Genomic DNA, 24,734 nt, shown 5'->3' with positions numbered 1-24,734 from the left:
GCGAAAACTGGAGCTAGCATAATTTGTGCGTATATAAACTGACAGTTTATAAAACAAAATAATCGGAAACTAAATATTTATTAATATCGTTATATACGTTTTCTTTTTTTAAATATTATTTTTCTTTTTTAAATTACTTTGCATTTGCAGAATTTGTGCTGGTCTGATTCTGAATCCGGCTGTTTGACAACCCGAAAGACAGCAGACTGAGTAGTCTGAGTAGATGGTGGAATGAAATTTGGGACATTGTGGGGAAGTACGACGTGTATTCTTTCTAGGAATCTGACGTTTTTCTTGTTCATTGTAACTAAATCTGGAATGGCTTGGCGTTCAAGTGGCATTAACAATGCGAACTTGGTTGATAATTTACAAAGTAAGTCCTTTACGTCCTGCAGTCAACTTGCATGATGAGTTATTCCCCTTTCATCATCTGTCTTTCTGTGCAAAACATACATTTTTATTAGCAGAGAGTGCATGCAATACTATCATTACTATGTTACTGATGTTTCAAGGACAAGAGTTCCAATTGTTCCCCAAATGAATTATATATACTTCATTCCATCATGTAGGGTAATGAGGGTGAGCAGACAGATGAAACTGTCCAATTTTACCTTTGATCCATTTTTGGTCTCACTAAAGTCTGAAACAAATTGTTAATAACAACTGCAATACATTAATCTCCTACATTTAATTACCGATAATTTTTTCTCACATTTTGTCTATATAGAAATTGTGTTTACATAGACAGGCTCAAAATTGCCATCGGTGAGCTGTTTCACCCATGGCAGTTCTTTTAAAAATTGCTGTGGGAGACAAATTCTTAAGTTCGAGCCCTGGCCCCGTGCTTATAAACCTTAAAGTCTAGACTTTAATAAAGTCCACACTTTAACGTCATGACAACGCCATTCAAAGAGCATTACGTTAAAGTCTGGACTTTATTAAAGTCTAGACTTTAAGTTTTATAAGCACGGGCCCTGGTATGTGCTATCCTGTCTGTGGGATGGTGCATGTAAAAGATCCCTTGCTACTAATAGAACAAATTTAGCGGGTTTCCTAAGACTATATGTCATAATCACCAAATGATGTTTGACATTCAATAGCTGATGATTAATAAATCAGTGTGCTCTAGTGGTGTCAGTAAACAAAGCAAATTTTTAACACTGATATATATATATATATATATGCATATATACATATCTCCTAGAGTTCACTCCTTTATTATGCCCGTCCTGACAACAGTAATAAAGAAAGCTTTTTTAACCTTAAAGTGTTGTCCTTTATCCTTTATTTCCACAATACATTTACAAAAGTAGGTCACCCACAATGATTACGACAAAACTAGGTCACCAGCAAATGATTATGACAAAACTAGGTCACCACAAATGATTATGTGTGAGTGAGGTTTTTGTGCACCAATTGGGACTTTTAATTGATAAGTCAAGGACATATTCAGTTGATTCTTATGTTTTAAAAACTTATTTTGATACATAAAAATGTTGATGAATAAAAGTATAGAACAATTATGAATCAAAATACGAAACTTGCAAACAAAATTAATCCTCCATAATTTTTCTAAAGTGAATGCAATAAAAACAATATTTGAGACATCAATTAAAATAAGAGTAGACAGGTTTAATCCATTTCAACAAGTGTCCTTAGGTGACAGTATAATAATTTTGAATATAATACAGGACTATATATGTGCCGGGGCAGGCTGATGTTTGCCAAATTTTAAAAACGAAAATCCTCGAATCTGGATCACAATATTTATTCACATTATCATTACAGCCAAACAGTTATATAAGGTTGCAAACAAATCACAATGCATTTTATATGGACTACATGGGTAATTGGATCTAAACACAATGTGAAAAGATTTCAGGTCAGCTCATTTTACCCAAAAATCTTGTATCTTTTTTCCCAAATTTAAGGATTTTCTCCAACACTGTCTCATACGTTTATGTTTGAGTGCTGTTTTTACAAGCAGAAATTTAGGATTAGTGAAAGGTGGTAAATATTCAATTGTATAATAATTTTAATATCATAACTAACTTGAATCAAACATATGTTTACTGCATTTGTTTTTGCATTAAACAGTTTTAAATGCTGCAGTAAATGCAGTACCATGATTTTTATTATCTAAAGAATATACCAAATGGGACCAGTCAATATTGATTACTTTATAAATAACAAACAAGTTTTTCTTGTGGATTATTATTATTATTATTTTGTAAGTTTATTTATACATGTATATTTATTGATGCATTTATTGATTTATTTGTTTGTTTTATGCAATAGCTTAAAATATCAAGAATATAAAATATGTTGGTAACAGCTTGGAAAGTAATTTATGCAGAATTTTACTGTTTGTGGGTTTGACATTCACATAATTAAAAACAGATTCCAATTCATTGTACATGTACACAGTACTTGTAATACATCAGTATCATCTGATACCATTTTGAAATATACTGTAATTTATAATAATGTTGCATACCGTATATGACAATTTGTGAATCATTGCAGGAAATGGTATTATAAAAACGCCCCGAATTGCTCAAGTTTTGAAGACTGTGGACCGAGCCAACTTCTGCCAGTTTAATCCATACAATGATTCACCACAGAGTATTGGCTACCATGTGACAATAAGTGCCCCACATATGGTAAAGATTTTTAACTGTTAAAAATATATATTACATGAGGGATAGTTCCTGAGTTTAACACATGACTAGTGTGAAAGACCTAAGTTGATTAATAAAGTATTATTTAAATTACCATGAGGATTTTTTGTAAATGTGTGATAGCGAATTTAACTGCACATGATGTACTATTTGTGTAATCTTTTGTATCATTTTTTTTTTCTTTCCTTCACATTCTTTTGTATATAATACATTTCCTTACACTGGTTATCCTTGAATGTATATACAGTCAAACCCGCTTATTTGCATACCCTCGGTGCTGCTCGATTTTGTGCAATTAACCGGGTTAGTCGATTAACCGATAGAGTACCGACTTTCACTTTGTAACAGCCATCCAACTACAAAGTGGCATGGGAGACAGTCTAGCATAATGCAGTACTTCATACCGGAACTATTACAGTTAACACATGTCACATGCAGTTGGATATATATAAATGTCAAAAAATATTTCTATCGATATATAATTAGCATGACGTTTTTGTTTTAATCTGCCAGACCAGAAATCATTTTTTAAAAAAACCAACAACGTCCGTCACTGGGCGACGTTTTCTAAAAACACAAACTTTGTGCATTAAAAAAAAAAACACTGACCATCCACAAGTGTAAACAAAGTGTATTAGCCATGTAGTTAATGAGATAAACTTGAAACAACAGAACCATCAAAACGTTCACGTTTCATCGGTGCACGTGTTTACAAAATGACGTCAGTTTCCGGAATTACCGATTGACCGAATAGAATTACGTGAACTTGTATGAATTTGCTGGTATGGTGTTCTTTCCATCCTAAAAGATATGGCAAGCTTTGGTATATATTTGTGATCCCCAAATAATGACTTTGCTATTGTTAAGCAATTAAAGTTAAGCTGCATTGCATGCATGACCGGTCTAACACAATTGACTGACCTTCATGGTGCGGTCCGACTGATTGGTGTCTAACAATATAGCAGAAACTTAGGGACGGTCCATAAATAACGGTCTTTGTTATGTTTGTTGTTTTTGACGACCTCCCCCACCAGTCTTTTTTTTTCCGCTACATTTTCTGGGAAGCAAGTGATAAATCGTTTCTTTTGCGTTTAACAGATATAGCGTACACTGCATCTAATGAATAAGTGAACAACAACCCTTTCTCGGTCACATTTATTAAAAACATAACCGCCTAGGACGATTGATCTGTAATCTTTTAATTATTAACAAGGCATGTCAACATAACGTAATAATTGATACAGAACAATGATTGCCCTGAACACGTCAATCGAATAGGGCCTCAATAGTTGAGTGCGCATGCGTACAAGCGCACAGGCGGTACTTCTAAAAATAATAGTCGGAGAGTTACCTGTTATTGAGATGGCCTCTGATTAACAGCAATATATTGCAAACAAAACATTAGGTCTTAGGTTTATTCAACTTAATTATGTCATTCTTAAATCTTGTAGTCGGGTATTGTGATTCACCAGTAGTAACGTGCACACCATCTCATTTGCATGTCACACGTCGACTCTGTAAACAGCGATTACAGTCGGCTTACCACACAGTGAGCTCAAACAAAACATTAATCGGTGATATATTTGAGTTTTTTTGCCAAAGTTTGATAGACATTCTCAGTCATTTGTGACATTAATTTAGCACACACACAAAAAAAAAAAAAAATCATTATTTATATGTGCAAATAACCGATATATAGCCTGTAGTCTGTGCAATTAACCAGATGTTTTGTAGTGTTATAAGGGCAAATGGTTCCGTGTTGGGTGAAAATAGTCGATTAACCGAATTATGCTATAAACCGATGTGCAAATAAGTGGAGATGACTGTATGTAGTTTATATTTACAGCTATGTAATATAGGTCGCTAAGTATATTGTATGAATATAGAAGAGGGCCTCGTAAGTTGTCAAACTTGTGCTCAATTCTTTTGTTCTTTGTACAATAAAATATGTTGCAATCAACCTAAGTTTTAAAAATTGGAATATATGGATTATGAAATAACACGAAACCTTTTTCTTTCTTTTTTTTACATGCTTGTTTCATATTGTTAAAAATTATATAGAAATATTCTAAAATGTATAATAGAAATAATAGAATATGCCTATTAAATAGTTTAATTTCATATCATTAAGAATAGAACATCGGATATAAGGCTGGTAGGTACTGGGTTCGCAGCCCGGGTACCAGCTCTTACCCAGAGTGAGTTTTAACAACTCAGTGGGTAGGTGTATGACCACTGCACCCTCTTCTCTCTCACTAACCACTAACCACTAACAACTAACCCACTGTCCTGGACAGACAGCCCAGATAGTTGGTGTGCCCAGAACAGTGTGCTTGAACCTTAATTGGATATAAGCAAGAAAATAAGTTGAAATGAAAATGAAATTAAAAATAGAAATAAAAGGTGACATTGAGTGAATAGCTGGCTATTGCTGTCTGCCACAAATGTGATGTGACATCTTCAGGTTGATACTGAAGCTTAAAATTAATGTGATGTCATTGGTTTATCTTAAATATTAACATTATACATTAATAACCAACTAATACATTAACCAGTTAGGAACATATTTCAAATGCATATGACTGGGTTATCAATCTATACAAATTAGATTGCAAAAAATATAAACATTCGGTAGAGAAGCATATGTGTTTGGTAATTCTATAGCATTAGAATCACGTTAAGTGTACTTGAGATGATTTTAATGCTAAGATCGATTTGTAAAATGATCCACTGTGGTTAACATATTTTAAATAAGCAGAGAAAAATCATCAGCTGCCACCTAGAAGTAGGCTTAGTTTAATGCAGATTTATGTAGGACTGACGAAAATACTGGTTTATGGGTGTTACAAATAAATTTAGGACAGAATTGTTTAGACTTATGAACAAAAATCTAGTTAAGATGGAGTGTACCATATTCTCCTCTATAATTACTTTTTTGTTTCAATTATTATTGTGGGTTTTTTTTAATACTTTAGCATGCCCATGCCTTGGAATTATTGGCTGAACAGTTAAAGGAAGGAAACCGAGCACTCGATGTTGGCTCAGGAAGTGGATACCTTACAGCATGTATGGCACTGTTGGTAGGTGATGCTTTGTTGATCTACTGTCTTGTCTTGCTAAAAATACCAATAATATAGAAGTTAACTACATTATGGCAGTACAAGTTAATTATAATAAAAAGTATAATAAGTAAAACTCTTCTTTAAATGTTATCTGAATCCAATATATTCATGGTGGAACCATGTTAAATGTTTTGTTGTGTTTATTTCCTGATAAAACAAAACGCTGAACAAACCACAAATTTTATGTTCCTTTGTCCATAATTTTTTTAAATTTTTATGCAGACTGACTATTAAATTTAAGTTTGACTACTAGAATATTACTAATTCAGTAAAATCAGCCAAATATATCAAAATGGTATCAAAGAGTAACCATTTCAGTATGAGCTATGTGTTCATTATCTTTGAAAGTAGGAGGTTGTTTAAGAAAAGTAGAGGCTATGACTACTGAATAAAGTGAGGTGTATGTTTGAAAGCTTGAAAGGTAGGTGGTGGTAGCAACAGTAGTGGCAGGTCTCAAAATAGGATGGATGTATAATATGGCCTGCTGTTCATTTTTTATAAATAGCAGGCCAAAAGAAATATGTTTTGCTTAGAAAAAATATGACTTGCTGAAAGTAAGAAAGCACCTTGGTAAAGGGAGGGTTTGGGACAGTGTATGGAAAATTAGGACCTCTGAGATTTATTTTAGAGCATTATGGAACTAAAATTTAACATAACCACAAGCTTAATAGCAGATAAGATAATTGTACAAACATCTGTCTCTTGAAAAACAAAATGCAGGTTTTTTTCATTTCACCTGCCAAGTCTGAAAAATGGACTGCTGTTCGCTTTTTGTAAGCTGCTATTTCGAGCTCTGTAGTTGTCAAAATTGTCATCTGCCACCTCTGTACCTATATGGATAGATGAAATTACTACTCCACACCCCTTTTCATGTGTTTTTGATTTTTTTTTGTATTTTGCTTTTCCTTCAGCTTGGAGACAGTGGACTGGCTGTGGGTATAGATCACATTGATGAGCTCATATCTGAATCTGTTAGGAATGTCAACCGAGATCCTGCAACTAAGGATCTTTTAAAAAAGGGAAACTTAAAGCTGGTTGTAGGGGATGGTCGCCTGGGTTACGATATTGAGGCACCCTATGATGCGATACATGTTGGGGCTGCAGCACCAGTTTTACCAGAAGATGTAAGAAATTAGTTTTACAGGTGGTTTTGCCATTTGCTGCATTTGCAGATGATAATTTTAGTCATATGGACATACATTTTTCTAATTTAATAATAGTTCTTATTGTGTTTGTGTGACTGAATGTCAAAACCAAAAATGAAACTGGATTTATTTTTTTAAAGCAAATTGGAAACATTTCTTTGGAACATGATTGAAATCATATTTTATTGCTATATTTGTTTGGAACCCTTGCTGCTGATGAAAAAAATTAACAGGCTTACTTTGTAGACTACATGTCAGGATAATAAATGTCTGACATCAAATAGCTGATGATTAATGTAATTAGTGTTCTTTAATGGTGTCATTAAACAAAACAAACATTATTTTGATCTGTAGCTTGCCTTCCTTATAGATGCAGGATGTAACCCAGTGGTAAAGTGCTCACCTGGTGTGCAGTCGACCCATTGGGCTATTTCTCGTTAAGCCAGTGCACTACAATTGGTATATCAAAGGCCATGGTATGTGCTATCCTGTCTGTGGGATGGTACATATAAATGATCCTTTGCTACTATTAAATTTCAAAATATAGCAGGTTTCCTCTCAGATTATATGTCAAAATTACTAAATGTTTGACATCCATTAGCCAATCAATGTGCTCTAGTGTTGTTATTAAATAAAACAGACTTTTACAGTCCCTATAAGCATTTGTTTTTTTATTAAAATCATATTATTGTTGTAGTTAATTAAACAACTGAAACCTGGTGGTCGACTTATTATCCCAGTGGGTCCTCAGGGCGAGAGTCAGAAACTGATACAGATAGACAAGACTCTGGATGGACAAGTCATCAGGAAGAATCTGATGGGGGTCATCTATGTACCACTGACCAGCAAGGACAAGCAGTGGCCAAGGTGGAGATAACTTTTACATTGGTGCATGGAATTCAGGTTCCCCTGTCTGCGTCCTATTATAATATTTCCTATAATATAACCATCCAGAAGTTGTTGAAGTTGTAGTGCTTATAATGGAGAGATTGCGATTCCCGACTTGTATATGTATGTGAGCTATTAGGCATAGTCGAAATGTGTGCTACAGAAAGGTACACCTTCCCTTTCATCCTTCTTCCCCTTCTTCTCATCTTCTCTCCCAACTTCTGCCTTTTTCTGTGGTCTCTTGTATCTGCTATGGTTAATATTGTTCATTCACATGCATGCATGCATCAGTTTGAAACTGTAGCTCGGTTACAAAAACAAGTTGATTTCTCACTCTGTTCGCATTCATGATACATGTATATTGGAATATTTTAGGACAAACATATCACATAAACATATACATTTCATTTATCCTGCAACCACTGTTTCTGTTGACAGATTATGATGACAGATAAAGCAAAGTCATATTCATATAGTAGCAGGATATGACTTTTGACGTCACACATGCAATGTCACACGTTTAGTTACAAATGTTACAAAATCACTCATTTGACCTCTAGGTCATCATACAATGTTGCTGAAATAACAGAAACAACAGCCTTTCCCCTTATTTTTTTATGGTCTTCAGGATAAAGATAATAATTAGTTAATAACGTAGGATATCGGATTAATTCTGTTCAGACTAAATGAGAAATACCGCTCAGCAATACTTGCAGACCTCTCAAGTTTCACAGTTTTGCTGTGAGACTCATGATCTTCTGCAAAATTTCACGGTCTCACGGCAAGCCACAAAAATCTCACGGTTTTCAAAAAATCTCATGTTTGTTTTTCGAAAATCTCACAGTTTTTCTCTTGCGATAAAAATCATTGTAGTTAAAACAATTTCTGTTCTTGCTCAGTTGAGTTCTTGGCCAATCCGACAAGAAATAACAAACAAAGTGAGAAGACTGGACACAACAATCCATATTTAGAAGATCAATGCCAAATAAGGTTATCGCTACCAGTCTCTCGCATTCTCATTTAGAGTTTGCACGCATGACGTAGAAGTGAAAATTCCCTGACGTCTACTGTCAAATATTGTTTTTTACACATAAGAACAACCACTTTATTTTGCTTAGCACTTGATTATGTATGAATAGGTCAATCTCCAGTGCCTCGAGGTTGAGAGGTCTGAGCCTTGTGGAATTTCCCATTCTTACCTTCACATGATTAAGCCAATATCCTGTTATATTCTGTAGTTTTATGTTGCTTACCTGTGATAATTACCTGTCACATCTGTAATAATAATAGTTTTACCACAAACCTGCATGACACTTTTTTTTTTAATGCAACCATTTATCTGCATTCATGTTCCATGGGGTGCATTTAAAAAAAATAAAAAATAACAGTAGTTATTTTATGTAAGGTATTAATCTATTTTTTAAGTTCCGATTAAATGGTTGTAAATTTATTTAAAAGTATTTTAACATTTGATATATGCAAAATATAGTGTACTACATTTCATTATTATTGTGACGATGGTTACTTCGATTGATGCAGTTATATGTAATATTTTGGAAATTTGTTCCAGGTAGGTTTGAACAGTGCTCTCTTTCCTAGTCAAGATTTAGTCTGAGGTATGGTGGTATACATTTGTGTTATTTGTATGGTTTGTATAACATATGGTCTGGAGTAGCTTTATGACATCACCGACGCACTTTATATTTTTACCGGCCTCGGTGGCCATCGGTCTACAGGCTGGTAGGTACTGGGTTCGGATCCCAGTCGAGGCATGGGATTTTTAATCCAGATACCGACTCCAAACCCTGAGTGAGTGCTCCGCAAGGCTCAATGGGTAGGTGTAAACCACTTGCACCGACCAGTGATCCATAACTGGTTCAACAAAGACCATGGTTTGTGCTATCCTGCCTGTGGGAAGCGCAAATAAAAGATCCCTTGCTGCTAATCGGAAAGAGTAGCCCATGTAGTGGCGACAGCGGGTTTCCTCTCAAAATCTGTGTGGTCCTTAACAATATGTCTGACACCATATAACCGTAAATAAAATGTGTTGAGTGCGTCGTTAAATAAAACAGTTCTTTCTTTATGACATCAAGGCTGTATTGGTGGATTTACAATTTTAGTGCATAAGAGATGTGTCAGGGTTTCTGCCGGAAAGACGTTTTTGGGTATGGCACTATAGAATTGAATATTTACAATGTGTGTGCTGAATACCCATTTTACCCTCTGGCAGAAACCCTGTGTGTGATGCAGGGGTGGGGAAAAATAAAATTGTCAATCGGTCCCACGTGATGTCATCACTACCGGGGGGGGGGGGGGGGGGGGGGGGGGAAAAGAAAAAAGGAATACAAATAAAATTATAAAATCATTTAAAAGATGATATTTGCCAAATAGTGTTTTAAAAACAAAATCATAGTGGCATTTGTATATTTTTATCTTGAATCATGAACGCGAAACGATAAACATCAAAACATGAAGAAAAAAACAAAATGTTTAATCACATCAGCGAAAAAACCAAATTGTATATATTTTACATAATGGAATAAATAATATAAAAAAAGGAATAAAGTTACGCATTTTAACTCCCATATATGTATAAAAAGTACGAGTATTCAGTACTGTATCCTGAAAATTAATAAACAATAACCCGTTGGAGTGTTTGACAACTTGAGCTAGCACACGTTTAGACAAAACAATTAATAACGGTGTCCCCGATTGGATGACATTTGACCTCTACTGGCTCTAGAGATAGCCGGGTTAGCTATTCCAGCTCACTCCTACTTGTAACAAAAAAGGTGGAAACCTTTTTTAAATTTTAAAATCCAGTATAATTATTTGATACACTACATTGAACAGTCGACAATAAATGCATTTATAGATTATTTCAGTATATTTTATGCTATTTTAAGCAGTTTGTATTTCACAAAAGCCTCTTGCCTCGGATTCGGACACTCGACCCGGCAGAGCTCCGAACACAGGCGTTGACAAGTGTTGATTGTGACCAGTTGCAAACTCTGGGTCCTTTGTTTTATATTGGAGTGTAATACCTTGGTAGCTTTCTCACCAAGGATGGTGTTATTGTAAACGTCTGTTTAATCTCTTGACCAGCTCAGAGGCTTTGACAAATGTCTAGCCTAGTGGCAGTGAATTGATACTATTGTAAGTCCGACTTTATGGCAAACTTTAGAATCACAGACGTCTGAAATACCAGTCAGTTTGACCACTATTTATTTATTTATTTATTATTATTTTAAATAATGAACAAGATACCGATGTCTGGGCAGGCCGATCCAATTGACGGATAGGAATTTCTTCCAATAATAGAAACGGACAGGTGCTTCGGACCGACAAGAATGACAAAAGTGGGACCGGCAAACACACGTTTTTACAAAATAATTTCGGTCTCAGAGATCGAGAATCGGTCCCAGACCGGTAAAAAAGGGCTTTTCCCCACCTCTGGTGTGATGGCTTTTGCTGTCACTAAACTAGTGCATGATATGACAAAACATTTTGAAATAATATATGAATTGTTCTATAATAATAATAATAATAATAACTTTTTCAACAATTATAATTCATTTAGTACAGCACACAATAGGTATCATTTTCAGACATGCTTAAAAACATTAGATTTTTGTACACACATGTAATTAATTGAATTAATTGAAATCATAAATTTTTAATTACCTAGAAATATTTAGGTTGACAAAAATGAAAATGTCATTAGATGTTAACTATTTTAATAAACAAATACAGAGTACCAGTCCTCTTCATAAGAGGTGAGCAGTAGTTTGTGCTCACCTCATACTCCCCTAAAGATGAAAAGTGGAGATTTTCTACTCACCTTTCATTATTTGATTTAGTGCTTGCTGTTACAATATTTATTTTTAAAAAGTATGGGACTTCTTGCCTTATTTGAAAAGTCTCACCTGGAATTATCAGGAGAATAATGGCTGTGTCTGTAATGGAATAGGAGATCATTAATTGAACTGAATTTTAGGTGTAAGTTCGAAAAATTTAAATATTTAAATTGCCTATCTTGATTCCTCTTCTCAAGTAAAATTGTTTGTGAGAATCCAAAAGGTAATTGTCAGACTTTCTCAGTAGATCTTGTTCTCAGTCAAATGATGATCCTTCTTTCTCTTTTCCTCACAGAATGTACTGGTAATGGTTTTTTTAAATTACAGTAATACTGTGCACTGAAGTGGCCTCCAATCTAGAGAGTGTGAAAACCATGTTGATTAAACTGTATAAAAGAGGATTAAAATAGTGTATGGTTCCACTCTATGCAGACAAGTACATTTTGTTATATATCAGTAGTCCACTGTCTGACACAGCTCATCTTGTTTCTGGCAATACCATAACTTTCCTTCTGGAGATTTTGTGGCTCACCACCATTCAGTCGAAGCATTCCAATGCAAATATGGCTTCGAAATAAATTACAATAAAAATATAAATAAATGACTACCAATTTTTGAACCTCCAGCCACTTGACAAATGCCAAAAACAACAAGCAATATAGATGGACCCCAAATTTTTTAAGTTATCCATCCATAAGCCTGAGCATCATGTTATTTCAATGTTATTACATATCCGTTTCCATGTGAATGCAAATGATGTTACTTAGTAATATCAATAACAAATAATATCCAAAGACTTGATTATTGAAATATTACAAAGGTCGACCTAGCTGTGATCATGTGAGAAAATTGTGAAAAAAGCATTTGTCAATTTTTTTTTTTTTTTAATGAAGACCTATTTCCTAAACCAGACTATAAATTAATTAAGCTGTTACTGCTAATAATGATGCGGTGAATGATGATGTATTTGTGTTGTAGAAAAGATCAAACTTTTGTCATTGGCTTTATCTTGATTTTTATGGTTTTATCCGTTTAAAGGTAGAGAAAACTCAAACAAGAGATTTATGTGTTGGAAAGATGCATACCCGGACCACCAACACATACTGACACTTTAACAAATGAAAAATGCGTAATTTTAGAGTTAATAAAAAAACATGATTATTCCTGCTAACTGGGGGCAGCCATTTTGTTTCGTTTTTGTGATGTCCGGTGGTATAGCTTGGGGTAAAGTGATGTCAGCTCCGTCCATCTACTCTATGTACAGTGTAAACAAACGCTCTAATTTATAACAAAGCGCTTCGCTTTCATCAACCTGACTTGTAAAACAACATAAATGACTTGATAGTATAATAAACTATTTAACTAAATATATTTCAATTTGCATCAATAGAACGAAAAATCCAAAGAAAAAAATCATATTGTTAGGCCTATCGTTATGCTATGTTCGAGCAAAAAACTACCACTCAAGATACCCAAGTGATATTTTTTTTTTTCTTTGGGACTATGTATTTCTATAGACATTACCTGTCCTCAAACAAGTGCACCTCCCCCCCACGCAAGTGGTCTGGTCCGAACATCCCAACAGCCAATGGGATGGCCTAAATTCTTCTACTGCATACTGCTCTCTAGTTCCGGTCACATGACTGTAACTTCCTTCTTTTTCTCTTCGCTAAAGGGTCTGGACGTCCTTTTGCTTGGCTCTGTTTGGAGTCAACTTTTTTATAAGACCTTTGGTTTTGTATTCGTGTTTGGGTGAAATGTTTTTCACCTTCGTTTTCGTTAGCTTTCGTATGTTCTTTTCGCGTATTTCGCTTGACTTTCCAAGCGTTTAATTACATGAAATGTTGTTTATATTGCCGGTTGTCGTGTCGGACGCCATTTGCAAAATGGCGTCTGTGTTGACTGGCTTTGTGTTTGGGTGAAATGTTCTTCACCTTAATTTTCGTTAGCTTTCGTTAGCTTTCGTATGTTTTTCGCGTATTTCGCTTGACTTGCCAAGTGTTAATTACATGAAATGTTGTTATGTTGTCGTGTCGGACGCCATTTGCAAAATGGCGTCTTTGTTGACCGGCTTTGTGTTTGTGTCATGGATTCTTTTTCTTTCTCTTTCACAGATTGAAAACTTATTATCATGTCGGATGTTAATGTTCAGCGACAGGTACGAGCGTGTTTACGCTGTAAGAAGTTCACTGCAGGCAGCGACCCTCATGATTTATGTCCGGGTTGCCGTGTTCCGTGTAGCCTCTCTTTGAGATGCGACCTGTGTTCGGGCCGGTCTACTGTCGAGTTCGCGGCTTACTTGAAGGTGGTCTCGGCGAGAGCCAAGAAAGTGGAATCTTCGCCGTCAATTGCGGACTCCGTAGCAGAAGTATTACGTTCGATGCTACCCACTATGCTGAAAGAGACCATGGCGTCGATGGCGGCCTTACCAGAACCGGCGGGTTTGGGGTCAGGTCCGGTTCCAGTCCCCTCTTCGGGGGGTGCGGCTCCAGGATGCAAGACTTCAGATGACAGGCCTGCGGTTCCTACGCAGCCCTCTAACAAGCCGACTCAATCAGTTAGACGTTCCACGGCCTCCAAGGATCACCGATCTTCAGCGGGGAAGTCATCTTCGGCGCAGCGGAGCTGGGACCAGAGCCGGGACCGTAGCCGTTCCCCACGACCTGCACGGCTCCCTACGGGTTCCGTGGATCGGCAGCGCAGACCTTCTTTTGAGGCTTCCGAGGGTTCTCGACGGGACCGTCCACGGTCCGGTTCACCAGTGGCTTCTGTTTCGGCGGATCGATTAGCATGTGCTTGAGTGCTTCGAGACTTTGGAGATGCAGCGCCTACAGCGGTTTCCATCATTGATGAGCCTGACTCTCCTGACCATATGACTATGAGGGATTGCTTGGCGGCCGTCTATGACATGTTGCCGTCCTTGCCACATCCACCAACGCCGTCCAAGAAGGGACCGACACCGATGATAGCGACTGATGTCCCTCTGGAAGATGTGGTGATCCGTTCCTTGGCAGCCGGTACACTCGTATCCGAGGTGGCGACAGATTTAGACCGCACCTTTAAAGAGACAGCGTCCTTCGTCGCCTTCCCGTCTTGGGGTCACCGTATGTATCCGGTGTTTGACATGCCCTTTACAGATGGAGCTCCGTCTTTGGATGAAGATGTTCACCGTCTTGGGAAGTCGTCAACCGTGGATTTGATGGACAAACAAGTACAAGCCATGGATACTGCCCAGAGACGTTGCTTGTTTGTGTTATCTTACTTGGACGTTTTCCTTGCTGCGATGGCCACCCAGGCAAAAGATGCACGGTGCTACGTGCTGTTTCAGCAATCGGCGCAGATGCTAGCTTTCCTGGTGTCTTCGGTGACTTCGATGTCCTCGATGTTGATGCAATACCGTCGCCAGGCTTATCTGAAAAAGTCCACTTTGGATTTCCAGCATAAGAAGGAGCTGTTAGCTCAACCGTGGTCCGCAACAAAGCTGTTTGCAGGCAAGGTTTCTGATGTGGTGAAGGCCAATGATAAGGACCAACAGTCGACAGCAACTGTCAAAGCGTTGCAACTTATTTCGACGTTGGAATCCACGAAGCGAAAGTCTACATTCACTCCACAACCACCATCTAAGCGCTGGAAAGGTTCCTTTCGAGGTCAACCTTCTCGACGGTTTCCGGTCAGACGACCATCCGGTCCTCCAGCTCGGACCCAGGGGAAGCCTGGTCGACGTTGACGCCAGCCAACAGATCGTGGACTGCTCAGATTGCTTCAACCTACGCCCGCCCCTGATTTTGAACCAGAACAACGATTCGGTTTTGACGCTTCCGGTGTGTACCACACCGGTCGGAAGATCCATGGTCGGAAGTCGACTTCGCCGTTATTGGCGAAACTGGCAGACACTTTGCCAAGATCCGTTTGTCACGTCGATCTTGAAGACACGGTATCGTCTGCAATTGTCTGCCATCTCTCCACTGACCACTTCACCTCGAGAACCGCGGCATTCCGTCGCGCAAGTCAAGGTTCTACAGGAGTCCGTCAACAAGCTGGTGGAGAAGGGAGCCGTTCGCAGCATTTCGGAAGCACACTTAACACCCGGCTTTTACTCGGACATCTTTCTCGTACCGAAGAAAGATTCTCCGGAGCTGCGAATGATCCACAACTTGGCGGTTTTAAACGACCACTACCTGTCTCCTCCTCCGACCTTCAAGATGTTAACGTTGCGAGATGTCATAGCCGTGATCAGACCGGGGGATTGGCTTGCCTCGCTAGATCTCAAGGATGCCTACCTGCACGTTCCGATGCATGCCGATTTTCATCACTACCTGCGGTTCGTGCTACAGGGTCGGCATTACGAATGGACAGTCCTGCCCTTTGGGATATCCATAGCGCCATGGCTGTTCACCAAAATCACGACTCCGATGTCATGCTTCCTGCATCGCAGAGGTATATCCTTTTACCCGTACCTCGACGATTGCCTGATGAGGTGTCACAGCAAGACAGGGCTGACTGCACATGTTGCCTTCATCATGGACTTTCTCAAGCAGCTGGGTTGGATTATCAATATTGAGAAATCTCGACTGGCTCCCACGCAGTCTCTACAGTTCATAGGTGCTTGGCTTCGACCCGACCTGGGCCTCGTTCAAGTTCCTTTAGACCGTTGGGAGAAGATCCAGACCATGATTACCATAGCCCTCACCACTCCAATGACCTTCCGCGGTTGGCAGTCTCCTGGGTCTCCTCACTTCCGCCCAGGATTTGACACTCGGAGGTCGTCTCCAGTTGCGGCGCTTGCAGATGTTTCTCAACCCGTTTGTTCGTTTCAACAATCCGGACTTGATCATCTCACTCCCGGACGATCTACGCTCCAGCCTGCAGTGGTGGCAGCTCCGATCGAACGTCTTAGAAGGTGTCTCTATGCGGGCCTTCATAGCCACTCATCACCTGTTCGTCGACGTGTCACTGGAAGGTTGAGGAGCCCATCTAAGCAACCAGACTACTTCAGGGCTGTGGTCTCCCGGCGAACTCGGACTCCACATCAACCTGCTAGAGTTGTTGGCAGTCTACTACGCTATCCTTCATTGGCGACAGATGTTGACGGAAGCCTCTCTCATGGTGGCCACAGACAGTACTACCGCGGCGGCTTACATCAATCGTCAGGGCGGAACTCGCTACAGCAGTCTGCTGCAGTTGACTTATCGTCTCTACAAGCTGGTCAACGAAATTCCATTGCAACTTTGGGCTCGTCATATTCCAGGGGTTTCCAATGTACTAGCCGACACATTGTCCCATCCATCGTCTCCACAGCCGACGGAGTGGATGATCCATCCGGAAGCGTTTCGATGGGTGTGCGACAGACTTTGGACACCAAACATCGATCTTTTCGCCACACGATTCAACCATCAGCTGAGGGTTTACGTGTCTCCGGTGCCGGATCCCGAAGCTCTGGATCTCGACGCATTGGCCATCAGCTGGGAACAGATGGACGCGTACGCTTTTCCTCCACCAATCCTCCTTCCAAGAGGGCTGCAGAGGGTTCAGCTGTACCATTGTCGCTTGTTACTCATTGCTCCGATGTGGCCATCCAGGATGTGGTATCCAGATCTAATACGTCTTGCCAATCCACATCCTTTACCACTGCCAGACTGGGATCATCTGTTGCTGCATCCCACGTCAAGACTATACCATCCATGTCCGCAGTTGTTCCAACTGCACGCGTGGACTTTATCTCCAAGAGTTTGAGGAAGAAAGGTTTTTCTTCACAGTCTACGGCGGCCATTTTGAAAGCGCACAGATCATCTACTACTGCGGCTTACAACGTCAGATGGCTTTGCTTTCACCGATGGTGTGTCCGGCAAAAACTAAAACCTCAGACGATCCAGATACCTCGTCTTGCTGATTTTTTGCTGTATCTGCGGACCACTTTACGATTGAAGGGGTCTACCATCGCTGAGTACGTTTCGGTCATCGCTACTGTTCGTGATGTCACTACTAGAACGAAGTTATCGGGTATTCCTGAGATCCATAAGATGATCAAAGGGTTTCGCCTTGAAGATCAAGTACACCGGTTTCGGCCACCAAGATGGGACCTGAATCTGGTGTTACGAGCGTTATCGACCGCACCTTATGAGCCGATCGAATCCTCTTCCCTGCAAGATTTGACGCGGAAGACGGTGTTTTACTCGGTTTCTCCACGGCTGCCCGTGTCTCAGAACTTCATGCTCTTGATGTAGACTTGGTACGTTTTCACCGAGATCGGCGTGCAGTCAACTTGGGGTTACTCATTAACTTTGTTGCAAAGAATCAGTTACCAGACCAAGCGCCTCGTTCGTATGTTGTGCAGGCCCTCTCCTCTATCGTTGGTCCGGCGGACGTTGAGGACTTGGCGTTGTGCCCTGTTAGAGCCCTGCACCAGTACATCGAGAGGACCAGATCTTTTCGACAACATCGCAAAAGACTTTTCCTCTCCTGTAACCAGAGTCGGTTGTGGGATATTACCAAGAACACGGTGGCCACCTGGATCCGGTCTTCTATCCTGACCGCCTATCAGAAGGAGGGTTTACCTGCTCCGTCTGCTTCCAATCCGCATGAACTCCGTGCCTTGGCTGCCATGATATCCCTGCACTGCAACACATCCATTCAGCACATCATCACTGGCTGTTTCTGGGCTACGGACTCCATCTTCGCCAACTATTATCTGAGGGATGTCTCCACAGAAGACGTTGAGGGGTTCCATCATCTGGGTCCGGTTGTTGCTGCACAGACTCTGTTGAATACAAGCCGTCCTCGTCGCCGTTGATGTCTGTCTGATTCTGGGCTGCATACCAAGATGTCCATCGAATCGACAGGTGAGGATTGCTTAGACTTTTGTTCTTTTGCACAGTTCACGCACTGGTGCCGGAACTTTTGTCTCGATAACCTTTACCCTGCACTGCATGTGGTTGTTTGTTGTCGTTATTGAACTAACAGTTCTTTGGTGTACTAGACAAAAAACACTCGGGGGGGGCTTGTTCTGTTCAATGTTCTGATGGATGCACCTCATTAGGTTGTCGCTTGTTATTGAAAAACTATAACACTTCAATACGTGAGGGTTACCTAACACCTGCATCCCTGGTGGCTACGACTTCCCACCTTGTCAGAACCAGCATGAGATGTGGCAGCCGCCTCCTGGTCCCTGTTCTGGGAGCCGTACCTGCCACTGCTGACGGATGCCACCATTCTGGTTGTTGTTACTAACATCACCTGCATTGGTCTGTGACGGGCATCCCTAGGAGGAGAGCTTACCAAGGTTGGCCTTATTCTTCCACTAGTCGGCCTCTTTCCGGTTGGGGAGTTATCACAAGCATCTACGGATCTCGGCACCCACCACCATCTGTTGAATGCTGCACTTGTTTGAGGACAGGTAATGTCTATAGAAATGGAGAAAACTTGGGGTGTTTTCTCTTTTATAGATACATTACCTGTCCTCAAGATTCATCCCACCCGGGCCTCCCCGCTTCCTGTTCTCCGTGCGATGCGCTCAGGGAAAAAAGAAGGAAGTTACAGTCATGTGACCGGAACTAGAGAGCAGTATGCAGTAGAAGAATTTAGGCCATCCCATTGGCTGTTGGGATGTTCGGACCAGACCACTTGCGTGGGGGGGAGGTGCACTTGTTTGAGGACAGGTAATGTATCTATAAAAGAGAAAACACCCCAAGTTTTCTCCAATTAGTCAGTTTTGTGATTTTAGATGGGAAAGCCTACTTAAGCAAGGGTTTTACAGAATTACTTACAGTAATAATGCAGGGCGGCTGGTTATGTCCATTACAAACAGAGGGGTATCCGTGCGGTTATAACACAATACCCTGTGATCTTAATAAAAGAGTCACATCTTTTTAAGTGTGTCTAGACACAGTGTCTGGGGACCGTCTAAATATACACCTGCCAATCAGGAACCACAGGTACAGGCCACAGAAAGAAAAGACCAATTAACCAAGAAAACACTGATTATTATTTAAGTACATGGGTTAATTTATGTACAAAACAGTTATTTCAACACATTGACAATGGTGGTTTATTTTGTATTGAAAAAATAATATATAATTGTTACTGGCTTACTGGGATGGCTATTATTACAGAACATTGCGATGCATCTGCAAAAATCAGGTATGTTTTGTTTCTTCAGTTCGAAGACTAATTCCTGACGTGACGCGTTAGGTATTACGTAACCATCAGCTTGCCAGAGGGTGTATTCACTAGGATGGTACAAATGGCTGCGCCCGTTACATATAATAGCGGTCACATTTAACAGTTTTATTTAATTATATAAGATTATACTTGTTGATATTAAGCAATAATGTGCATTATATATCGTTGAATATGCATACCAGGTCAAATGCCTTGATTGTCCCTTCCTTTAAGGTTAATAAAAAAGAACTGTTATTCCATTAAAACTCCATAGAAGCCGGTATCATGATGATAATACAATATTTGACCATGTACATCCTATTTTGATTCACATTCTAACTCCAAGCTTATAAAACTTTCAAAAATAGACTTACGTTTTAATAAATTCTTGCCCATATAACATGTTATGTGGTATGAAAGACTTTACTAAAGACTAAAGAGTCTGGATGTAAACTGCATTATTTGATGTGAACATGTCTCTAACAGAAAAATCTTTTCTAAATGTTAAAATATATCTCATATTAAAAAGAGTTGCCAAAATTATGGGATGTCATGTAATTTTTCTATAATATTATGTGAATGAATATTAACATAGCTTGTTAGGTTAGGCATGCTAATCAAATGAAGCGTATGGTGATGGCTTTACCCTTCTAAAATAGTGGCATATCTGTTTTGAAAGCAATGTAACTAGGGTATTGTATGTTGATGCTGATGTACAGTATAAATTAAGATTTTTTTATATATATTTTTCAGATCAAAGGCAGAGTTTTGAAGCCACTGAACTCGGTAATGTGGATCTGAATTGGTATCCCTGTTGATAAAGAGGATTAGTTGGCATCAAGTGCACATGACATGAAATAAAACACTGTATTAACTAAACAGTGTACCTACCATATGTTCAAAACAGATTGATGGTTTTGAAATTGTTTTATTTTGATTCAAATGAAATGTGTTTAATTTTTTAACAATTATACTTTGTTATAGCTTGTATAAACTGAAAATAAGTATTTTTATTCTATAACATTGCATTTAGTGTTACAATGGGTGACAGTAAGGATTTTGTCAAGACGTAACCACATTGATGCATCATTTGTTAAAGATATATCCAAACCTACTGGGTTATCTTCCGGTGTTACATCTCAGTCAGGCATTGGGTGTGTGATAGGATCCTACTTATGTGTGAATGCATTTTATTGGTCAGAAAGCACAAGTGTCCATGTGATAGAAAGCATCTCCAGATTCTGTTGGTCAGAGCTAGTTAAGTGAAATTACAAGGATTCTTTTCAGTGGATAAACTTAATAGAAAGATTGCCATCATATACTTTTAATTTGAGAGATGTTTATACATTTTCCTTTTGTATAAAGGTTGCATAGAGTGTTACGCAAAGAAATTCATGTCATTCCCCAGTGGCTACAAGAGAATATAGTTTTAAGTAAATGTTCTTTGTGTTACGGCTGTTCTAGCTGGCATTAACCGGCAAGCTGCATTGCCTGTTTAGTGCTATTGAATTATTTTGATGTATCTTTTAAATGATTCAGTTGGTCTGAATTTTTAATTATCTGTAATCTTCAGGATTTCCATTAGCTCTAGAAAACATGTTAAGAAACAGAAAGAAAGAAGAAATTGTCACAAAAAGATACTTTATAAAAGTGGACTACCAGAGAAATGTCAAAAAAAATTTTATATCGACCACATCCATAGTAATAACACATGTTATTCACTTGCAGGTTTTCAAAAATGTACCCACGTTAACTTTTAATAACAGTATGTTAATGTATAAAATTGACAATATTATTACCATTATAACTACCCGGTATACAGTAGCTGGCTCTAATTGGAATACAAATTACACAGTTTACAGTGTTGTTTCCAATATTCTTTGGAGTCCATCCAAATTAAACTGGAGGCATTTTACAAATATGACACAAATAAACAGACTGGAAATGCTCAGAACATCAGAATAGAAAATTTAGGGGGTTTATTTTTACAGTAGGAATTTGTGGGCTACTGCCAGTTGCACTTTTCAGAAAAGTTAAGTACCTTGCTAACATTTAAACAGGGAACATTTTGTTCAGTATAACATTGCGATTTGCTATGCAAATTTCAGAGATCGCCACACAATTCTAAACATTAATTAGTAGTTGCCACTCAATTTTCAAAGGATCACAGATTGTCATAAATCAAAATTTTGAAATGTTCCTTATTAAGACATTATGAAAATGTTCAATAGTTCAATAAATTATTACGGTATGTAGAATTATAAAATTAAGTTTATCAACAACCTTGCTACAGATTGGGTTCGACAGAAATTTAGTAAATAAGCAGTTGAAACTAAAATAACACCTTAACAAAATTACTAAATATTTTAATATTTCTTTTTGTCTTTAATATATTTTAAATTTACAAAAGGCCTGATAACTAGAAGGTTGATTGTACTTCACTTAAACAACTAAGGACTGATTAGAAACAAGTAACAATAATTCATATCAGTGCATGATGGGTATGTAGTCGTCAGAATTCCTAATTGTTGAGGTGACATTTAGGATCACAGTTGGTGCAAAGTAAAATGTATGACCAGTGACATATTAAAAGATTGTTAACCATTTTGTATGGGTTTTTTAAAGTTTGTAAATATTGTATATTTATTGTCGCTTTTCCTAATGGAATGGTGAATGAATTGTTTTACCGGTTAGTATAATATTTTAGGACCGTCAGAATGTGTGTATATATTGATGAAACTATCTTCAGTATAACAAACTAATAACCATGTTTCATGGGAATTTAGTTTGTTGAACAGTGAACGGAACAGTTTGAGGTAGTTTTATAAAACTTGAAAAGGTGACCAATAAGTTGTGGAAGCCAAATCATTGCAAATAAGATGCAGTCATCTTGTCTTTTTATGAAATCAAAGGTTTACAGAAATTTAAAAATACTACGGTACTGTTTTATTCTATAGATGGATTTGTTATAAACAAATATATTTACACTGTGTATAAAAACAATAATTATGTGTTGAACATTTTTGCTTTATATATAGTGTACTTGTGAGCAAGTATAGTAGGTTTGCATCAAAAAGGAACCATTAATTGGCATGTAACTACAATGAATTAAGTTAAAATACATATTTTAAAAATTATATTATTTTAAACCCATAGCAACTCAATTAACATTTTTTTTAAAATCCATTTAAACTAGTTTCTTTACATAAGTTAAATCTCCCATTTTTATACAGGCAACTGATGAAACAGACAAGCACAGTTCTGCCTTTCTTTATCGATTACTAGGTGAAACTGCATATGTTTGCTATTTCAGCATTTTGTCTTTACCCTTGGTAATTTATTGAGAAACTTTGGTTTATTTACAAAGTTATAGTAAAACAAATTTATGAGTGTTGTTATGGGTTAAAAATCTAATAATATGTTTTTATACAAGTTTGAGCATTATTTAATAATATATTACATGTACTTAGTTGTCTAGTAATATGCCAATTCATCAGTTCTCTTTTGACACAAATGAACTACAGTAACATTTATTTTCCCTTTGTTGCTTAGATATATTTTGTAATGTTCATGATATATATATATATATATATATATATATATATATATATATATATATATATACACATGTATGTATATATATATATATATATATATATATATATATATATATATATATATATATATATATATATGTATATATATATATATATATATATATATATATATATATATATATATATATATATATATATATATATATATATATATATATATATATATATACAGTGGACTCTTGTCTAAACCGGACTCACTTCGTACCGTCAAAATAGTCCGGTTTAAATAGAGGACCGGTTTAGACAACCGTCAAAATAGTCCGGTTTAAATAGAGGACCGGTTTAGACAGAGTTCATCCAGAATTATGGTTCTTGAATGATCGACAACTCGCGATCAACAATGACATTTGAACCCAAGGATAGTTGGAAAACAGTCATATAAGCCAGACTTGCAATCGATTATTTCACAGACATTAAAATATACTTAAAGGGACATTTCTGAGTTTGCTGCAATTTTTAAGATGTCATCGACTAACAGACTTTTTAACGATTGTAATTACATATCAAATATATTTTTCTGCATATTAAACGTGTTTCTGGTCGTTCTAATATTTGTACTAGGTTAAATTTCATTTTATTTCCTAAAACATTATTACATTTATTCGTACGTACTAAATTATTTGAATACAAAATCCAGATCTAACGGCCTACCGCAATAAGAGTAAACTTCACACGAGTGCGATTACATTTTATATTTGATCTTGCTACGGCCTCCTGATTATTTGGCAATTGACGATCATTGTTCAACTAATTAAGCAGCCCGTCGTTCAGTCAAATCCCAATCCGGTGTAGACAGAGATAATTAATGCATGAACTGTTCTTTTGTTCTTGATTTTTGATCCAGAGTCCGGAGTAGACAGAGTACAGATTAGGCAGAGATTTATACCTAAGAGATAAACGGTAGCTGGACGGGACTTTAGAAATGGACCGCTTTACGCAGAGATCCGGATTACACAGAATCCGGTTTAGAAGAGTCCACTGTATATATTAAATTGTTTACGGTCTGATAAGAAAAATGCATCAGAATTTATTTACTTTTTTTTTTTTACACGCGAGTGTTGTGGCACTCCAGATTAAAGGTGATGCCACACAATACAAGCGCCTCATGCAAGAATAGCCGATTACATGGCATCCGGTGAAGTCGTAATGGTGTCTTGTCACAATCAGCTATTTTTGAGGCTATTCTTGTACCAAGTACTCGTATCGTGTTATAATACAGTCACTGTGTTACTTATTCAGGGGTGTGGATATCTGAAAAATATTCACT

At 37.8% G+C, this 24,734-nt stretch overlaps 1 protein-coding gene across 3 annotated transcripts; it reads left to right on the top strand.

Annotated features, from left to right (window-relative positions):
* On the top strand, nucleotides 1–23,098 carry LOC121371059 (protein-L-isoaspartate(D-aspartate) O-methyltransferase-like). 3 transcript variants are annotated; one of them, XM_041496680.1, is made up of 8 exons: nucleotides 1–25; nucleotides 151–373; nucleotides 2,527–2,663; nucleotides 5,657–5,761; nucleotides 6,715–6,927; nucleotides 7,646–7,815; nucleotides 9,411–9,452; nucleotides 20,604–23,098. In XM_041496680.1, exons 2-7 carry the CDS (start codon nucleotides 232–234, stop codon nucleotides 9,433–9,435), a joined length of 792 nt encoding a protein of 263 aa, XP_041352614.1. In that variant the 5' UTR covers nucleotides 1–25; nucleotides 151–231; the 3' UTR covers nucleotides 9,436–9,452; nucleotides 20,604–23,098. The 3 variants fall into 3 exon arrangements, with proteins under 3 accessions (XP_041352614.1, XP_041352616.1, XP_041352615.1); XM_041496682.1 differs by having other exon boundaries at nucleotides 8–373; nucleotides 9,407–9,452; XM_041496681.1 differs by lacking the exon at nucleotides 9,411–9,452 and having other exon boundaries at nucleotides 8–373.
* Nucleotides 23,099–24,734: the final 1,636 nt, after the last annotated feature.

This window comes from Gigantopelta aegis, chromosome 4 (genome assembly GCF_016097555.1).
Source record: "Gigantopelta aegis isolate Gae_Host chromosome 4, Gae_host_genome, whole genome shotgun sequence".
Taxonomy (NCBI): domain Eukaryota; kingdom Metazoa; phylum Mollusca; class Gastropoda; order Neomphalida; family Peltospiridae; genus Gigantopelta; species Gigantopelta aegis.
This window is presented reverse-complemented; position numbering and strand designations above follow the sequence as displayed.